The 19,233-nt window shown below is 29.7% G+C and overlaps 1 protein-coding gene across 1 annotated transcript; it reads right to left on the reverse strand.

The window, feature by feature from the left end:
- Positions 1-11,424: 11,424 nt before the first annotated feature.
- On the reverse strand, positions 11,425-17,812 carry LOC105111426 (ARF guanine-nucleotide exchange factor GNOM-like). Its single transcript, XM_011006771.1, has 3 exons — positions 17,520-17,812; positions 16,457-17,233; positions 11,425-15,685 (listed from the first exon to the last, which is right to left on the reverse strand). The coding sequence occupies exons 1-3, from the start codon at positions 17,667-17,669 to the stop codon at positions 12,014-12,016; spliced, it is 4,599 nt and encodes a 1,532-aa protein (XP_011005073.1). The 5' UTR covers positions 17,670-17,812; the 3' UTR covers positions 11,425-12,013.
- Positions 17,813-19,233: the final 1,421 nt, after the last annotated feature.

The following is a 19,233-nucleotide window of genomic DNA, read 5'->3' on the forward strand; positions in this document are numbered from 1 at the left end:
GACATTTACCACAAATTAAAGTTATCTTATATTATTAGATATATTATTATAAAATATGCTTTGGTTAAGGAGTTATTGATACTTCAAGTGCAAAATGATGATATAAAACCATGATAAAAATGCACTTTTAAGTACTAATCAAAGTGATTGGAGAGGATTTAATATAATGAAGGAGGGTTTCAAAGGAAGTAAAGATTAAGATTTGTTCTTAAACCTTACTTTAAAAACCCATCATATTTGAGTTGATTGGAAGTGGTAAGAGGCATTACTCTCAATTATCTTTATGTATGTTTTTTAAATTTGAATGATGTCTTTAATGATTGTTGTTATGTGAAGTGAGGGGGTATGTTAGGATAAATTGAAATTGATTATGAAAATGCTATTTTACTTAAAGTTGTTAGGGTTTTTGTGTTATGAATGACATATTTATGAGACAAATTCATACAATTAAGGCCAACCATGATTGATGAATTTTAGGGAATTCTAAAATTAGTCATGAATTCATGTTTATTGTATGTGGTGATATGTATAAGTTTGCTTGTGATCATTATAAATTTATTTGTAATGTTTTTGAGATATTGTTGGTGTATTTTAAGAATGTTAGGTATGATAAATATTTATGTTAGGAACACTTAAAAATAGATGCTTTACAATGTGTTTGATAAAATTTATAAAGGATTATAAATGGAATTGTAATGTGTTGAACTATAGTTGTGATGTTTTGAAGAAATTATGTATGTATAATATTTATATAAGAGATTATTTAAATTTGATTCCTTACCAAGTGATGATATGTGTGAATAAAAGCTGACTTATTAAATGGAAGATTGGCAATCTTAATTAGTTGTGGGGAGCCAAGTTTTATAAATGAAACCATGGATTAGCTATTAAACTTTCCATGTTAGATTGACAGAATATGATGTTATTCATGGAATTGCTTTGAACATGATTAATAAGCAATTATGTTAGACATTGAATTGGAATATGAAAAAATAGTTTATGAAATGCTTGGAAATTGAATTTGAATATAAAAATAACTGACAAAATGCATAAGCGTTAAAATCAGAATATAAAAATTATTTATGAAATGCTAGGAAATTGAATTTAAATATGAAAATTGTTTATGAAATACTTAGATATTAAATTAGGTTATAGAAATACTTGATGACATATTAAACGTTAAAACGCTTGATAAAATGTTAGACATTGAACTTGATTGGTGAATTGTTAGACATTAGGATTAGTTAATGCATTGTTAGACATTACGTTTAGTTTACAAAATGTGGCATAATAAATACTTGAATGGAATGAATGAATTTGAGACCAACCATTGATTTTTAAACCATATTTTGTTCACTATAAATGTGTATATCTAGGAAGTTTTCAATTTTGAATATGACTTAGTGTAAATGGTATGTTTGAATTATTTTGTGTATGATATGATGATAATTTGCATGTTGGGGTTGATTATGTTGTTCTTAAAATAGATTATGATGTGTAAATTATTGTTGATTTGTTTAGGGAGTTTGGGTATTTAAGATTATTATATAGAAAAAGGGTTGATAATATTGCACAAAAAGTGTTTGATAAAATATTTGAATGAGATGAATAAGTTAATGATTAAAATAACTTGATAAATGTTTGAATGAGATAAGCGAGTTAGTAGCAAAATAACATGATAAATTTTATGCAGAATAAGTGAGTTGATAGCTTAAATAATGAAATGAATGTATGGGAAGCTAAAATGATATAATGGATAGCGATGTAAATAAATAGTTGAAAAAAATAAATTAGAATAAATGGGTACTAACTTAGATATATTCTTAAATGTTATGTGGGATATCTGAAGTGAAACTAGTTGCAAAAGGAGCAGGCATAATAAGAGCATCAAGTATGTATTCATCATCATATCTCGTTTTGTAAAAGAAATGTTTTTGGTTATAAATAAATTTAAGTCAAAGTTTAGAATGTGAATTCGATATGAATTTTCTGAATATGATTTGAAAATTTTAAGTCAACCACAACAACAAAGACTAATTGGATAAATTTTTAATTGGTTGCAACAACAAGGATTAATTATATAAATTCTAGGTCAACTACAATAACAAGGACTAAAATGTTTATTTAGGCTTGTTTTATTGTCAAGTAATTTGATGATATAATGATATAAATAAGGAATGGCTTAGAAAAACAAGCAATGTTATTGCTAGGATCAAAACAGAGCATTTAACAATGGCATAGAATCATTTTAATAAAAGAGAATGGGAAAGTTAACTCTTAAAGAGTAGCATGAAATAATTGGAAAATCATATCATATAAATTATGCCTACAAGGTGGGAAAATGATATAATATCAATTATTCCATTGGGACAGAATAATAACATTAAGTGAAAATATGCTAACATGATGAAAATAATATAAAAAGGAATACACTTTTGTGGTAGGGAAAAATAAATATTTGACAAAGTCAGAACCTGAAAAGAGAGTTAAGATATAAAAATTAAATTGACCGGAATAACTAAAGCTATTATTTGAAAATTTAGCTAATTATAATGGCATGGACTAATGGATGTCTTATATCACAAGATTACGAGTATTGAAATGAATCAATGAATATGATTGATGTAAAAAACTAATTATAATGATTGAAATTGATCTTTAAATATATGGTCAAAATAAGCACAAGCCTTGTGTAGTGAAATAGATCGATAAATGCATAACTGACATAATATGTTATGAATATCAAAATAAATTGATACATATACGGTAGACATAAAGTATAAGGCATAAATATTGAAATGGACCATTGAATATGGTTGATCTAAAATATGAGTTATGGATGATGAATCAGGATAGATAAACATGATTAATATAAAGTATGACCTATGATTATCAAAATGGGTAAATGAGCACTTATAATTATTGAAATGGAATAATAAATGTATAATTAAAATGAAACACGACTTACAATTATTAAAATAGAAAAATGAATGCATGGTTAACATAAAGCACAAGATAAGATTATTGAATTTGATCCATAGGTACAATTGATTTTAAAGTTATAAATATAAGCACTATTTTGAAGTAATGAATTTCATAACAGAACCCAAACATGAGTTATGAGCATTGATGGGATAAATGAATTCATGATTGAAATAAAAGAACGAGCCTATTGAAGTGGATTAACAAATCCATAACATAATTGTAGCACAAACTATAATTATTAATCTGGATAAATGAATGCGATCATGTAAAGTTAAAATCATGATTATGAAACTGAGTTTATAAACCTTATAATTAAATCATGATTATGAAACTGAGTTTATAAACCTTATAATTAAGTTAAAGTTTGAGTTACAAGTATTGAGTTAAATAAATGAATATTGTTATCTTAAAGCATATGCCATGAATACAAAAATAAATTAATGAATCTCAAAGTTGAATTAAAACATGAGCTATGAGTATGATATAAGATTTATGAATAGCTAATTGGATTAATAAACGAGCTATGATTATTAGAATAGGCTCATGAATACAGTTAATTGTAAAGTATAAACTCTGATTATTAAAATATGGTTAACTTAAAGCAAAAGTTATGATTATTTGAAATGAGTTGTTCAATATATAGTTGACAAGAGTTTAAGGTATTCATGATGATAATAACCTAATTTGTAAAAAAAAAAAAGGATAGTTTATCAGTTGATGAAGAGAATACAACAAATTCAAAATCTAGCATAAATTTAATATGCTAAAAAAAATTATATTTTCATGGCAACCATAGTTATCAAACTCGGTCAAGGGGCTGGGGCTCAGGTTAACCCCAAAAAATTAGAAAAAAATATTTGAAGTCTTAATATTTTATATGAAAAAATTAAAAAACAATTCATGTGTATATAGATTACACATGTTATAAACAATTAAGTTTAAAAAATTATTTCAAAATTTTTTTTATCCCACATTGAAAAAATATAATTTTTTTCTTGTGAACATATACTATATATACTAAAGGACTTCAAATCTCACATTGAAAAAATAAAACATTCTTCAAGTATTTATATAGTGAACTTTGAAATAAGTTAGTAACCCACAAAAAAAAATGAAAAACAGGGGTATTTCGGTAAGAGAAAAAAAAATTTGAAAAAAAAAGAGATCTTTATCTGATGGGTCGACTTGTTTACTTCGAGTTAATTGCAAGCCTGAATTTTGAAGGAAACAGACTCGACCAAGGGGTCACCCAGCTAAATTTTAAAAATATATTTGATTTTTTAATATTTTATATGAAAAAATTAAGAAATAATTCATATAAATATATGCTATATATATATTATAAATAATTAAGTTTAAAATATTATTTTAAAAGGTTTTTTTTATATCACATTAGAAATATACTATCTTATTTTTCTAAGTTGAAATATTTAAATAAAAAAGTTTTATTATCCCACATTGAAAAAGCATAACGTTTTTCATGTGAACATAAAATATATATATTAAGGAGCTTTAAATCCTATATTGAAAAAAATAAAAAGTTCTTCTAGTATTTATATAGTGAACCTTGAAATGAGTTATTAACCAATTGAATAATATGAGAAAAGAAAGGTTTTTAGGTAGGAGAAAAAACACAACGAAAAAAAAGGTCTCTACAGGATTTTTATTAGATCACTCGAGTTCCGGGTTAACCTAGCAAGTAGACCAGTTTACTCTAGGCCAATTGCAGGCTCAGATTTTAAATGAAACAGACTCGGCCAACGTTATTAGGTCCTGCTGGGCAGTAGGCCCCATCACTATTAGGTCCTCCTCATTAGTAGGATCCAACAGCATTGGAACTGCCGTCATGCCACACCCAATGCTTTGGGTCTGGTTGCGAAGCCAAACACAATGCTTTTGGTGGTTAAGTCAGATTGAATGCTATTCGGTCTACCTATCTAACAAGACCCAACAACATTGGGTTTCGCTACCTAGCCTAATCTAACAATAATTTTTTTACTAAACATAAAAAAGACAACGCCCCCCCAGGGCACTATAATGTCGTCCAAAGTTCAAATACTCTATATCAAAAAAATATTGATATAGTATTTTTTTTATTCTTTAAAATTTATTTTTTATATCATCACATCAAAATAATATAAAAAACATAAAAAAATATTAGTTTGATATAAAGAAAAAAATAAAAAAATTGAAAATTTTTATTACCATATTTGAAATGTAAAACCAAACATGTTTTAATAAGAAAATCCAACCCAACCTGAAATTTAAACAAAAATTATCATCACCCAACTTTTATACAATATATAAAAAATCACATCAATTTATTTTCTCTTTATAGTATAAAAAAATTAATAAGAGAAAAAAAAATAAAAATTAAAGAGAAAAATAAAATAAATTTGGAAATATATTAAAAGGGAAAAAACTAAAGGGAAAGAAATTTATTGTCAGTGTATTGAACATTGCTCTCTTATGTGCTACTCATGTTGCTGCTATAGAAAATACATTAATTGAAGATGGTATTATGCAAATATCTTTTGTGCTTTTAACATATCTCAAATACTTTTACATTTGAGAAAAAAATTATTATTGACCCGTTGTGGAGCGCGGGCTCATATGCTATTTATTATATTATTATGTAATGATTATTTTTTAAAATAATATTTTAAAAAAAAATATATTGAGATATTTTTTATATCATCACATCAAAATAATACAAAAACATCAAAATATATTAATTTGAATTAAGAAAAAAATATTAATTAATTTTTTTAATTTTTTTATTGACCCAATCTTCTACGTTTAGCTGGGCATCCATACCCAATACTTTTGAGTCCAGCTGCCCAGCCAAACCATTGATTTTTTTTTATTGACCCAATCTCCTGGATTTAGTTGGGCAATCAAACCCGATACTTTTGGGTTCGACTGCCCAACAGCCTACCAACATTGGATCTAGTTGCTCAGCATCAATTTTTGACTAAATACAGAAAAAACAACCTCCTTCGAGGTGCTAGATTGTCATCCATAGTGCAAACACTTTATGTCAAAAAAATATTGAGATAGTATTTTTTTATTTTTTAAAATTTATTTTTTATATCATCACATCAAAATAATACAAAAACATCAACAAAATATTAATTTAATGTCAAGAGAAAAATAAAAAAATCAAAAATTTTTAATACCATTTTTGAAACGTAAAAACAAACATGTTTTAATAAGAAAATTCAACCCAACCTAAAATTTAAAAAAACAAATTATCATCACCCAACTTTTGTATAATATTAAAAAAGTCACATCAATTTATTTTCTCTTTACAGTATAAAAAAAATTCAATAAGAGAAAAGAAAAAATTTAAAGAGGAAAAAAATTGAAAATATCTTAGAAGGGAAAAAATTACAGGGAAAGAAATTTGTTGTCGGAGTATTGGATATTGCTCTTCTATGTGCTATTTATGGTGCTATTATAGAAAATATTTATTTAAAGATGGTATTGAGCAAATACTTTTTGTGCTTTTAACCCAATTCAAATATTTTTACATTTGAGAAAAAAATTATTATTGAGAAAAAACTTATTATTGATCTGCTACGAAGCACGGTCCCATATGCTAGTTATTATATTATTATTTAATGGTTATTTTTGAAAATATTTTTTAAAAAAAAACATATTAATATATATTTTTTAAAATTATTTTTATATCATCATATCAAAATAATATAAAAACATCAAAATATATTAATTTGAATTAAAAAAATATTAATTTATTTTTTTTATTTTTTTATTAACCCAATCTCCTAGGTCTGGCTAGGCAGCCATACCCAATACTTTTAGGTTTGGCTGCCCAAGTAAACCTAGCAGCATTGGATCTAACTGTTTACCATCAATTTTTAATTAAATATAGAAAAGACAACACCCTCCATAAAGCTACAATGTCGTCCACAGTACAAACACTCTATGTCAAAAAAATAATGAGATAATATTTTTTATTTTTTAAAATTTATTTTTATATCAACTCATCAAAATAATACAAAAAATAAAAAATATATCAATTTGATGTAAAGAAAAAAATTGAAATTTTTTAATACTGTTTTTGAAACGTAAAAACAAACATGTTTTAATAAGAAAATCCAACCCAACCTGAAATAAAATAAAAATATATCATTACCCAACTTTTGTACAATATCAAAAAAATCATAACAATTTATTTCCTCTTTATAGATTGAAAAAAAAATCAATAAGAGAAAAAAAAAAGGAAAAAAATAAAATTGAAAATATCTTAAAAGGGAAAAAGTTAAAGGGAAAGAAATTTGTTGTCGGTGTATTGGATGTTACTCTGCTATGTGCTATTCATATTGCTGTTGTAGAAAATATTTTATTTGAAGATGGTATTGTGCAAATACTTTTTGTGCTTTTAACTCAACTCAAATATTTTTACATTTGAGGAAAAAATTATTATTGACCCTCTGCGAAACGCCGACTAATATGCTAGTTATTATATTATTACATAATGGTTATTTTTTAAAATATTATTTTAAAAAAATGTATTGATTTATTTTTTAAAAAAAATAATTTTTTATATAATCACATCAAAATAATATAAAAACATTAAAACATATTAATTTGAATTAAAAAAAAATATTAATTAATTTTTTTACTTTTTTATTAACTCAATCTCCTAGGTCTGGCTGAGCAGCCATGCCCAATTCTTTAGGGTTTGGCTACCCAGCTAGACCAGTAGCATGGGGTCTGGCTATCTAGTCTGACCCGATCAAATTTTAACTAAATACAAAAAAGATATCGCCTTTTATGATGCTACAATGTTATGCACAATATAAATACTCTATGTCTATTATGATCCACGGTACATACATATTGTTTTTCTCATGTCTTTTAAAGTATAGTATACGTGTGTATATCTATATATGTTTGAACTCATATATAATTATATATATAAAAAAAACTAAAATAGAATCCACTTTTACTATGTCTTATCTCACAAAATTATTGTAAACAACATCATTCATTTACATTACCCTTAATATTTAAATCAATTTATGTGTTAACATTCATTTTTATTTGCAAGCTATCACATATGTTGTATTTCATTGGTGAATTAAAGTTAATTTCATGAAAAAAATTAATTTGTTATTTGAAAAAAATTGAAAGAAAAAGAATAAAAAAAACAAGTATTTTAAGTTTTTGTTTAATAAGTGTGGAAAACTTTGATTTGGTCCCTAAAATTTTAATTTTAAATTATATTTAATCTGTGTTATTTTAGAATTTTATGTTGGGGTCTTAAACTTTATTTTGCTTATATTTTGGTCATAGAATATTGAGGAAGAAGGGAGAAAGTCATTGAAAAAAAAAAGTAGAGAAAAAATATTTGATTGGCTACATTTGACCACAAAAAAAAGTTAATCTTGATAGTAATGAATTTGTTAAAAAAACAAAAATGGAATTTCATGTGAAAGGTTTGAAACTTTCATATTTTCAAAACAAATAGATTAAAACTTGAAAAAAAATTTAATCAGTATTTTTTTTATGTTTAGATTGATTTTATGATATTTTAAGGTTAAAAATAATATTTTTTTTTTTTAAGTTGGAAGGATGTTTTATAAATATCTTTTGATTAAAACAATTTCAAAATGGATGTTTTACATCCGAGAACCTAATACGAGACAACATGTTTGGCTATGTTTTTTTACGCTACAACAGTTATGTTTTGAAGAAACTATAATTTTATGTTGTTTGGTTAAAATAGAAAGTAGTGTTTTTAGTTCATGAGACCCACCAAAAATCACATAAAAACACAGGCAAGGGAGAAGCAAGTTATACCTGCTTTGCTAGTACTGTTCACTTTTGTTAAGTGAACTTAATTCATTCTACACACTGCTCACTTTCAGTGCACTCCACACATTTGTTTGTTAACACGTTGACAGTGCAGTGAGTTTTACTTTCACTGTTTATATAAACAGTAAAAAATCTAATTTAAAAAAAAATATTTTATTAAAAAAATTAGTATTTAACGTCATTCATTGATATTGTATAAATTAAAAAGAAATTGCATGATAACGTAACCTTTACAGAATTTAATCACAATTCCAATTTTATTCCTAATGATATTTTACCTATTTTTGTTGTATGCTCAAAAAACCATGAAAACTGTAATTCTTCTTGGATGACGTGATGAAATTATAGATAGTTTAATGAAATAATAATTTTTTTATATATAAAGTATTATTTATTTTATGATATAATAGCAATAGTTAAATCTATAATATTTAAATTAAAAACCATCAATATTAATATATATCACCAAACACATTAAATTATTTTTTAATTAACTTTAATTTCAATCATGATTTTAATTAAATATATATAAAATATCAAATCAATCTCAATTAAAATTATTTTTATAAAATTATTTTTTAAATTATAACTATAAAAACTATCAATGTACTCAAAACTAAATGATGATGGAACCTTTGCCCAAGGCAAATGACATTTAATCCATTTTATTAAAGAAAATTAACTTTGGGTAAGATGCACAAACCTACATTGTAGGCTTGGACAGGCGTTGGGCTCTTTTTTTTATATTACTTTTTAATTTTAATTTTTATTATAATTTCTAATAAAATTCACTATAATTAAAATGATATTCAAAATAATATCCCGCCATGTTTTCAAATAAAATTATATTTTTTTACGGTAACATCAACAATTATTTTATAAATTATTATATATAAATCTAATATCCACGATTTATGAAAAGATATGCTCATGAATATTAAATGATAATAAAATATATTTTTTCATTGTAAAGTTTTTTTTATAAATTTTTAGATTAATTAATCTTTTATTTTTCTATCATGCACAATTATTGAATTATGATTTTTTTTAATTTTTTATTTAACCTTTCTTTCCATATCATGACAGGTTTTTGCTTAGAAAGCAATGATTCTTGTTAAGAAAAAAAAAACTTTGATTTTTATCAAAAACAAAAAAGAAATATATGAACAAGTTTTGATTGAAAAGATATAATTTTTCCTTCTTAATTTAAACGATTGACATTTTTATGAATATTTATTTAAATGATCTTTTGTTTTTTTAATTAAAAAAAACATGTTGCTAAGAAGAAAAAAAATATGCTTTATAAAAAAAAATACATTAATAAGAAAATGAAAATTAACCTAATAAAATATATTTCTTTTTCAAAATCTAAATCATTACATTTCTCTTAAGTATGTATTCTAATTACAACAAAACTAAATAAATATTGTTTTTGAAAACTACCATGGGAAAAAAACTAGTAATCATTAAAAAAAAATTAAAAAAAAACGAATATATATATATATAAAAGACAAGATATGCCATATTTGGAATTCTTATTATTAAAACATTAATATAATATAATGTAAGGATAGATCCAATTATTTACTCAAGGCTTACAACTAGCCATAATTTTCATTCAGAGATCCTATACTACGAGGACATTTAAATTGCGAAATCATCTAAATCAAAATATAATAATAAAGCGGTGGTAGTTCTAATAAAAAATTCTATTAAATTCTCATGCGGTGGTAGTTCTAATAAAAAATTCTAATAAAAAATTCTATTAAATTCTCAAATTTTAAATCTAATGATAATGAGGATGGGTCCCTTTTAACTCTAAGGAGACTCATAGAAAATGTTTTTGTGTTTCAAAGGAATTTTTTTTAAAAAAATTAATTTATTTTAAATTAATTTTTTATAATATTTTCAGGTTATTTTAATGAGTTAATATCAAAAATAACTTAAAAAAATAAAATAAATATTATTTTAATATATTTTAAAATACAAAATATTTTAAAAAATATCTACATTTACACTCTGAAAGTTAAGCTTAAACTGAAACAAAAATATCATTGCCCTTCCACTTAATAAAGGAAAAGTTCCATTGCAGGCGTTTCTGCAAAAGGGAGAAGCTGCAGTATTCCCTCTCTACGTCGTTCCTAGAGAAAACCTCTTCTAAGAACAATATATTAACCGAATGTGAATTTTAAAAATAAAATAAATATTTTTTCTAGTTAATTATATACTTTCCTATTTTCTATTATTAAAAAATAACATTTTTTGGCTGGACAATTTTTTTTTCTATTAAAAAGAAAAATAAATTAAATAGGTTGAAACCGCAATATATAGTTTTGTTCCTACCTAAAAATCATATAGTCTGAATTTATCCATTTAAGCATAGCAACAGAAAGGGTTGCCAATGTTCCTGTCAAGCCTGGAGATGAAAATACCTACTCACCATAGAGTAGCAGATGAGACGCCCAGGTCACCCACATGAGCGCGGGCTCCTCAGCTACTTTTCTTTTACTTTTATAAACAATCGCAACATCTCTGTTTCGATAATTAGAGAGCTAGTTGAATGCTCCGATCATAATAATCACCGGTCCACAGAGCATCCAGAATCTGAAGAATTGTATTTAAATCTGCAAAACCATTCGCATGTCTCCAAACAACGGTACACTACATTTTAATTCCGAGTATAACCTACTTGAAACATACAAGTTTCAGATTCAAATTCTGAGTCCTGTACATCAACCAGAAAGTCAATAAAAATTTCAAGCTCAAAATTCCTGAACCCGTGATGAGAGCATTCTTCCCTGGAAGAATTCAAATAAAAGAAAGACTATCGGGTTAAATCCTTCATCTATTAACTATGTAACATCTTCAAAGAAACCCACTTTTGATGATAGCATGCATGGAAAGTTCTCATAAATGCAAAACATAAGGACAATGAAAAACACGCGGGGTTCTCACCGACTGATCAGCTCTGATGCCTGGAGTCCTGGACAAGGATTTTCATCTGTTCGATTCACTTCTTGACTACAGTTTACATAAAACCAAACTAGAAGATAAAGCTGAATCTTTCAGTACCCCAGTTGATTCCAATATTGGAACCTGCAAAAAATACCAATGCTTCCAACTATGTGCCCTCAGCTACAAATATCAACAAACCAATCATAGCCTGCTAAACATTGTGCAAATGTTAACCTCCTGTGCCAGCAACTTCAGCATGCACTGATTCCTTGGAAGAAACAGAATCTGTTTCATCAGACACAAAACTTCCACCAGTTTCACCCAGCTTATGATGTGACTGCTCTCGATCTTGGTCAGGGAACACCTCAGCTTGCAAAGATGGGGCAATGTTATTCACATGCAGCCATGTAAGTTCCCACAAGCTATCCCCACCTACAGCACTCCTCTGCACAAGCACTCCCCTACTCTTCATTACAAGCAAAGTATTCTTAAGTAGCTCAGGCACCGTTTCCTGGAGATTTTCATTCTTCTTCCCTTTCACTTTCACCTTAAGATATTTTTCCATTCGGCTAAGCACTCCTAACCATAGCTTGCAGAAAGTTGTCAGCTGTGCAAGTTCATTAAGTAACTGTAAAAACACCTTTGACAGGAGTTTTACAGCAATGATAAGTGTCCCTTCCATATTCCGGTAGTCTTTTTGGTGTCCCTGAGCAATATCAAGCAAGTCATCGAGCATAGTAAAGATCACCAGATCAAAACATTGTAACCACAGACCATGTGGAAGGTTAATCTCATCCACTCCTGTCAAGCACTTTTGCAATGATAAAAGAGCATGGTTTCTGACCTCTTCTCTCTGATCCAAACAAACTTTCCGTAAACCTTGCACAAGTCTCAGCCACATTTCCCCAATATCCTGTGATAATTTTGCAGATTCCTCCTCTCCCATTGTTTCCTTTGCATCATGCGACCACCTAGCCAAACAATTAACAGAACCTGCCATAAGTTCAAGTGCTCGTACAGATCTCTCTGCCTGTCCCACACGAGACTCTGAAAACTGCCTTGCTGCATCAACACAGAGAACATAATTGGCAGGCAACAAATGAGCTGCATCAGTCATAATGAACAAAAGCGCATCGAATCCTGCTTCAGAAGCTTCTGGGTGACGAGCAGTGATGGAAAGCAAGGATGTAATTGTACGCCACCCCATTAGAGATCTTATGTGTGCAGCATTTGCTTTCACAAGGCGACCCACTTCCTGCGTAATTTGTTCACAGTATGCATCAGCAACACGGGCATCAAGCTTCAAGACAAGTTGCAGTGACCTCAAAAGTTCATCAGCCAGGTTCTCTTTGTAGGGCAGCAGCCGCTGGCAAATCCGGAGGAGTCCAAAAACAGCCTTCTCTACTAAGGCACAAGGCATTACAGTTGATTGAACAATATTAGCTATGTGCTCATAAACACCCTGCCACAATAGCACAATCCTGTCCCTGTTGTTCAGTGTAATTGCAATGAGCAATTCAAGGCAGAAAACAGCAGTATCTTCATCCTCTGGTGAACTGTTCCCTTTCTGAGGGCGACCTGCAGCCCAGATGAGTGCTCGTGCTAGCTGCAACAACGATTCAGCTTGCAAGAACTTGCTCTCAGTAAATATGCTGTCAACATGGCACTTTTGGATTGTCTGAAGGGTGCGTCGATGAGCAGCAAGTTGTTGTTCAGTGGGTTGTGATCTTTGCTCCTCAGTGTCTAGAGACAAGAGCTGACTGAATCGGCCCATTAATCCAGAAGATCTCCTTGGAGTTCCCATGGATTGCATGTGAACTGATGACAGAGAATTTGTAATAGGTTCAGCATGCCCAGGGTCAGCAGCAAGCTCTGATTCATCAGCAGCATCACTGGCCACACGAGCAGGGAGGAGACCAAGTTTGTGCAATCGCAAGATGCAGTCCAGGATATTCCTCCATCCTGTGCGAATGTAATCACCATACCTATTTGCAATGGTAAAAACTGTCACAGTTGCCATCCGTGCTTTTGCATCATCACCAAAGGCTAGCACCGGTTCCTCAGCTGAAGATGGATTCAGGAGGGTTGTGAACTTGCACAGAGACACAACTAGGTCATCCAACACATCTTCAAGATGATGGCATGCAGAGATTTTAGCAACAGCCAGGAATCCATCAATACATGTCTGGTAAACATCCTCATGTTCTGCATTATCAAACACCACAGAGATAGCAGCGATTGTTGGACCTGACATTATGGCAAACATATCGTGGTCAAGGTATGCTCTAGAATCAGATAAAATAAACGGAGCAGTCTTTTTGGACTTGTGCATTAGATCAATCCAACGGCTTGGGGTCATTTCAGGGTAACCAAATCCTTGTTCAGGAGTTGTGCGGATCTCATTTTTGCAAATTGAATGGTAAAGCTCCGTAAGAAATTCTCGAGGTAAGTCATTGCCTCCATTGATGTGTCTATTATTCCGGATGAAGTCCTCTTCCGTCATTTTTTTCTTCACCTGTACATTGTGCTGATCTGTGTTGAGCATGATAAGGGAATAAGACAGCAAAAGAGCTGCATCCTTGTTAGCAAGAATCTGTGGTGATTGCTCATAATATCTCTCAGAAAATGCCTCAAGCACCCTTTGTATTTTTTGTGATTCTCCAGGCAGTCTAAAAGTTTCCAAGAACAATCGCAAAGCAATATCAAGATTCATGTCTTGGAAATCAAAAGTCCAAGCAAATTCATGGAGAACCTGAACGCAAAACTCATCATGATTTCCCAAGAAATCACCAACAAGATTCTTATCTAACCCAGCAGTGTACCTGAAAAAGCAAGCCACACTTTGAGGGTCCAGTTTGTCAGGTAAGAGATGTGTTCCTTGGAGAAATTCTAGTCCTTTCTTTGGGTCACGATTAAAGTGATCAGCTCCGATCATCAACCTTCTCTTAATGTACTTCCTCCTGCGGACAAATGGAACCCAATGATTAGGATCATTATAGTTGTCACACTTCACCATCCAGAACGGGGTGTACTCCTCAAGATTCACTGGTCCCTGCTCTGAACTTACCGATCCATTGCCTATCCTTTCAGCCATCCCCTGAATAACAGCAATAAGGCCATCAAGAGCAAGAATGTGCATTGGAGACAAAGGGCAATTCACTGGAAAAGCACTCTTTGACAATAAATTAGCAAGCTCTTCAAACACGTTACTGCATGTTATGTCACAATCTAAATTGGCATACATCTCCACCATAAAGGTTTTCTGCCTGCAGAAGTCTACAAGAGCCTCCATGGCAACCTCTTGCTGCTGGTATGAAGCACCATATCTGCTCTGCGCAAGTCTCAAAATCACACATGAGAAGAAAGCCTCGAGCTGGAGTTTGAGTTCAGTTCGGAGATGGTGATACAGATTGAGAACTATACTACAGACCATTGAGAGAATAAGCGGGCTCGCTGACAAACCAAATTGCATCAGATTACGAAATAATTCATCCTGAATCAAACTCAGTAACCTAGGGTGACAACGAATAGAAGGGCCGCCCAATTCTATTGCAGAATTAATTAAACCCAAAGCAAAAAGTGGGACATCTTCGTCAAATGCTATAGTGTTTGATCTGAGACCCATTCCAATGTGCTCAACAACATTTAATAAAGAGCACAAGAAATGAAATATCTCTACCATGCAAGGCACTCCATATGGTTCTGTCATAAGGTGCAAATCAAATGGAAGGCCATCCTTTCCACCACCAGTCCCAATTGCATTTTCTTCCCTTGCCACCAGAGCTGTGGAAGCATTGGAACCAAAGCTCACAGTGGAACCTTGGCCATCCAATTCTGAATTACCATTTCCATTCTCCATCTGTTTACTCCCAAAAGTATAATCATTATCCAGCCCACCAATCTGCATAAGAAACAAGAAGCTTTACATATTTTTGAAAGTAGGGGAAAAAAGACAAAAAAGTAGATGATTCTGTTCAAAGGCACAAGTGCCAATGTTTATCTTTTCCACTCTTTTCATCCAGATCACATAGTTTTCCAAAAACAAAACGGTGCTTATAGTCCATCTGCAGGCCACAGTACATATACCACCTAATTTGTTAGAATGAATAATATTAAGACATAAATTTCCACACAAAATTTTCCAGGCTCTTAAATGCTATGTGCCAGTCTTCCAAAACTAAAAGAAATAATCTAAAGAAAATAGTAAAATACATAAACTAAGATCACAAAAGTAGCCTCACAATTTCACACAAAAGTAGGGGAAAAGAGCCAAACCACCTCTACCAACTAAGACTTTTGAATTTAATCAGAATAGGTTTTCACCTAGGTTTTCCCCTAAAGCTCTATTAATTTTCCATCCATGCAACATTGGAAAAAGAATACAGTTTTCTGTTGCTTCGACTACCAGGAACATGCAGTTGAGAATCCATAGCATACCATCAACCATTCATCACGATCATTTGAGAGGAAGTTTTAATCCAAATTTACCACAAGTCAAAAGCATCAATAAGCTATCAACGTCTAGCTTTCCAGACGAACCCCTCATCATGATTATTCTTTTCATTTCAAGTTTTCCAGCTTCTCATTTATCCTATGTCTAAGCAAATAACATAAGCATAATTGACAGAAAAGATATTGCAACAATCAAGATGAATATGAGATGCAATTATACCTCATGTTTGTGAGAAGTAACTCCATTAACCAATATCCGTTCAGCGCTTTCAACATCTGGAAGGTGAGAAAAAATGCACTTGACAAGTTCATGCATAGTGTGGCGAGAAATCCTCTGCAGCAACTCGCTTTTACTGCCTGCTTGATGTACTATACGAAAACAAGTGTTCACTATGGTACAAACATGTTGATTACTCAACATGACAGATGCCTTACTCTTCATGCAAGCCAGAAGAACCTGAAGTATCTTCATCAACACCATTTCTTCAGATGAAGGATCTGTCACCTCAAACCGGCAACTAGTCACAGCATCAACTACCAGCTGCATAGCATCTTCAACATTTACAGTATTTTGATCAATGACATCAAGAGTTAATATCTTGTAAACAGACAACAAAGCAACCCCGGTGATTGGTGCACCCGTTTCATCGGACCGAATGACATCCAAAAAGGGCTGAAGATAAAGAGCAGGGTTGATAGTATGCCACGGATTCTGCCATGAGAAGATTTGCTTCCTCAACGTCTTCAAAGATTGAATTAGAGAGTCTTCTAGCTGGTCATCACCTGAAATATAACGACCCCCCCATCTCACGTTTCTCCTCATGACCGCCAACACGGCACTGACTTCAGAATTAATCGAATATGCTAATAAATCAGCCCTATTTGATTCAACAGCAGCATCACGCTCCTCAGGCTCTTCCTCAATCGACTTAATCCCAGTGTTTAGCTTTAATCTCCCCATTTCCGTACAATGTAACCAAATGTTGCAAGTGCTTGACTGAAGCATACAGAAATAAATAAATCAATCAAAACCCTAATTTTAAGGGCAGAAAAAAACGCAATTCGACACTAAAATATTATGCCAAATGCAAACAACAGATAGCTTCTACTCTCACAACTTTGAAATTGCCTACAGGAGGAGAAGATCCAGCTTCAAAAAGAAAAATCGAAAAGATTACTTAAAAAAAATACTGCGGAAATGGAAGTGATTAAGCAAGCAAGAAAGACAGAGTCAAAGCATGGAGAGACAAAAGTGACGGATCAAAGAGAAAATGGTTCGTTACCTGTTCTGCGTGGATCGAGAGAGTGAGATCTGTACATACACACAGACACCCACCAACAATCTCTCTACCTGTCTCTCTCTCTCTCTCTAAGACCAAGAAATGAAATGACGACTTTTCTTTTCTTTTCAATTGTTGTACAGAACGCAACATAAACTTCACGATCACACGGCCATGATAGCTTCGAATTATTGCAAGATTTCGACTATTTTGTTTTCCTTCAACAGGTCCCTCTACGAATAATTTGGGTTCATAAAAACCTCCACGGTATTGTTCAAATCTTATAATAATATTTCTTATAGCTCTTCGATTGATTAGCTTCTGCTATTAATTTTTAAATTATATTATTTATTTGATTTTAGATTGATGCTTTGCATACATTTAAAAAATAGAATATTATAATAAATTTTTACTCAAGTGTTACAAATCTCGAAATTATTAAAAATTTATATAATTATTAATTTTAAAATTTATAAAATTAGTAAAAATATATATAAGTTGGTCCAAATAAATATATTGATAAAAATATATAATATTTTAAAAACATATTTATTTATTTTTTAATATAAAGTATGTATTTTGCAATGAAAATAACAATTCGAGCTAGTATTCAAAGGCTCATTCTCCTCCAATATATTAACTCAATAACTCATTTACTTGGATTTTAAGAAAAAACTTGATTTTTTTAATTAAAATAATATCATTTTATATTTTTTTAATTAAAATAATATTATTTTATATTTTTTTAAACTTATATTATCTTAAATTAACTTTCTTAACTCGCAACCTAAACTTTAAATCGAAACTATTTTTAAGTCAAATCATATTATAACCCCATGGTAAAATTTGATTTAACTAAAAAAATTATAGACAACATTGTCTTAAATTTATATTTATATATATATATATATATATATATATATAGTTTTAGGTCAACATGGGTCTTCAATTGTGACCTAACTTTGGCTAAAATTCAGCTTGTTTTTTAAAAGAAAAATTAAAACAATATTAGAATTGTCACACATGTACAATGTAATAGAGATCATCCTCCCAGATTGAGATCTTTGAGATGATAGGTGGAAAAAATAAAGAATTCTTGTTTCTTATCAAAAAATAAATTGAAATCGTCATCTAGTATTTTTAGTTACTATGAACTGTAATTAATTTTAAAGTCTGGATAAAAGGATTAGTTGTGTAAAAGAAAGATACATCATCTCTAGCACATCTTATCAAGGGTAACCTGTATTATTTGTTTGTTTGATATAAACTAAGGTATTATTATATTTTATAACCCATTGCTCTATCTAAGATTTAAGAAAAGTCATCATCGGTAAGGGGGTTCTTATCTTATAAGATTAAAACTTAATTATTCTAATATCAAAATATATTTTTGTTTACATTTTTCTTTTAACATCAAGAATACATTTTATGTATAAGTTTATAATCCTTATTATTCGAACAAACAAAAGAAGTTTTTTTTGTATTTTTAAAATGAAGACCAAGTTCTCATGGATTTCAGAAACATGTTAGTAAACTAAAAAAAAAACATGCAAAGATATTAACAAAAATATTTTTCTTGAATTTTAGTATTCATGTATGCTAAATCATGTCATGTATTTATTATTATTATTTATGCAAATATGATTTTATTTTTTATTTTTTGAGAAACTTGACCATATGCATATAGATAAAAACATGTATTTTTTTATTTTTCTTT

This window comes from Populus euphratica, unplaced genomic scaffold, assembly GCF_000495115.2.
Source record: "Populus euphratica unplaced genomic scaffold, PopEup_1.0 scaffold383.1, whole genome shotgun sequence".
Lineage (NCBI taxonomy): Eukaryota > Viridiplantae > Streptophyta > Magnoliopsida > Malpighiales > Salicaceae > Populus > Populus euphratica.

Excerpts from the sequence above, each read along its gene's own strand:
- LOC105111426 (XM_011006771.1), bottom strand. The coding sequence starts at position 17,669 with ATGTTGCGTTCTGTACAACAATTGAAAAGAAAAGAAAAGTCGTCATTT. Across the intron at positions 17,234-17,519 it reads TCTCGATCCACGCAGAACAG|TCAAGCACTTGCAACATTTG; the intron begins GTAACGAACCAT and ends TGTATGCTTCAG. Across the intron at positions 15,686-16,456 it reads TTACTTCTCACAAACATGAG|ATTGGTGGGCTGGATAATGA; the intron begins GTATAATTGCAT and ends TTTCTTATGCAG.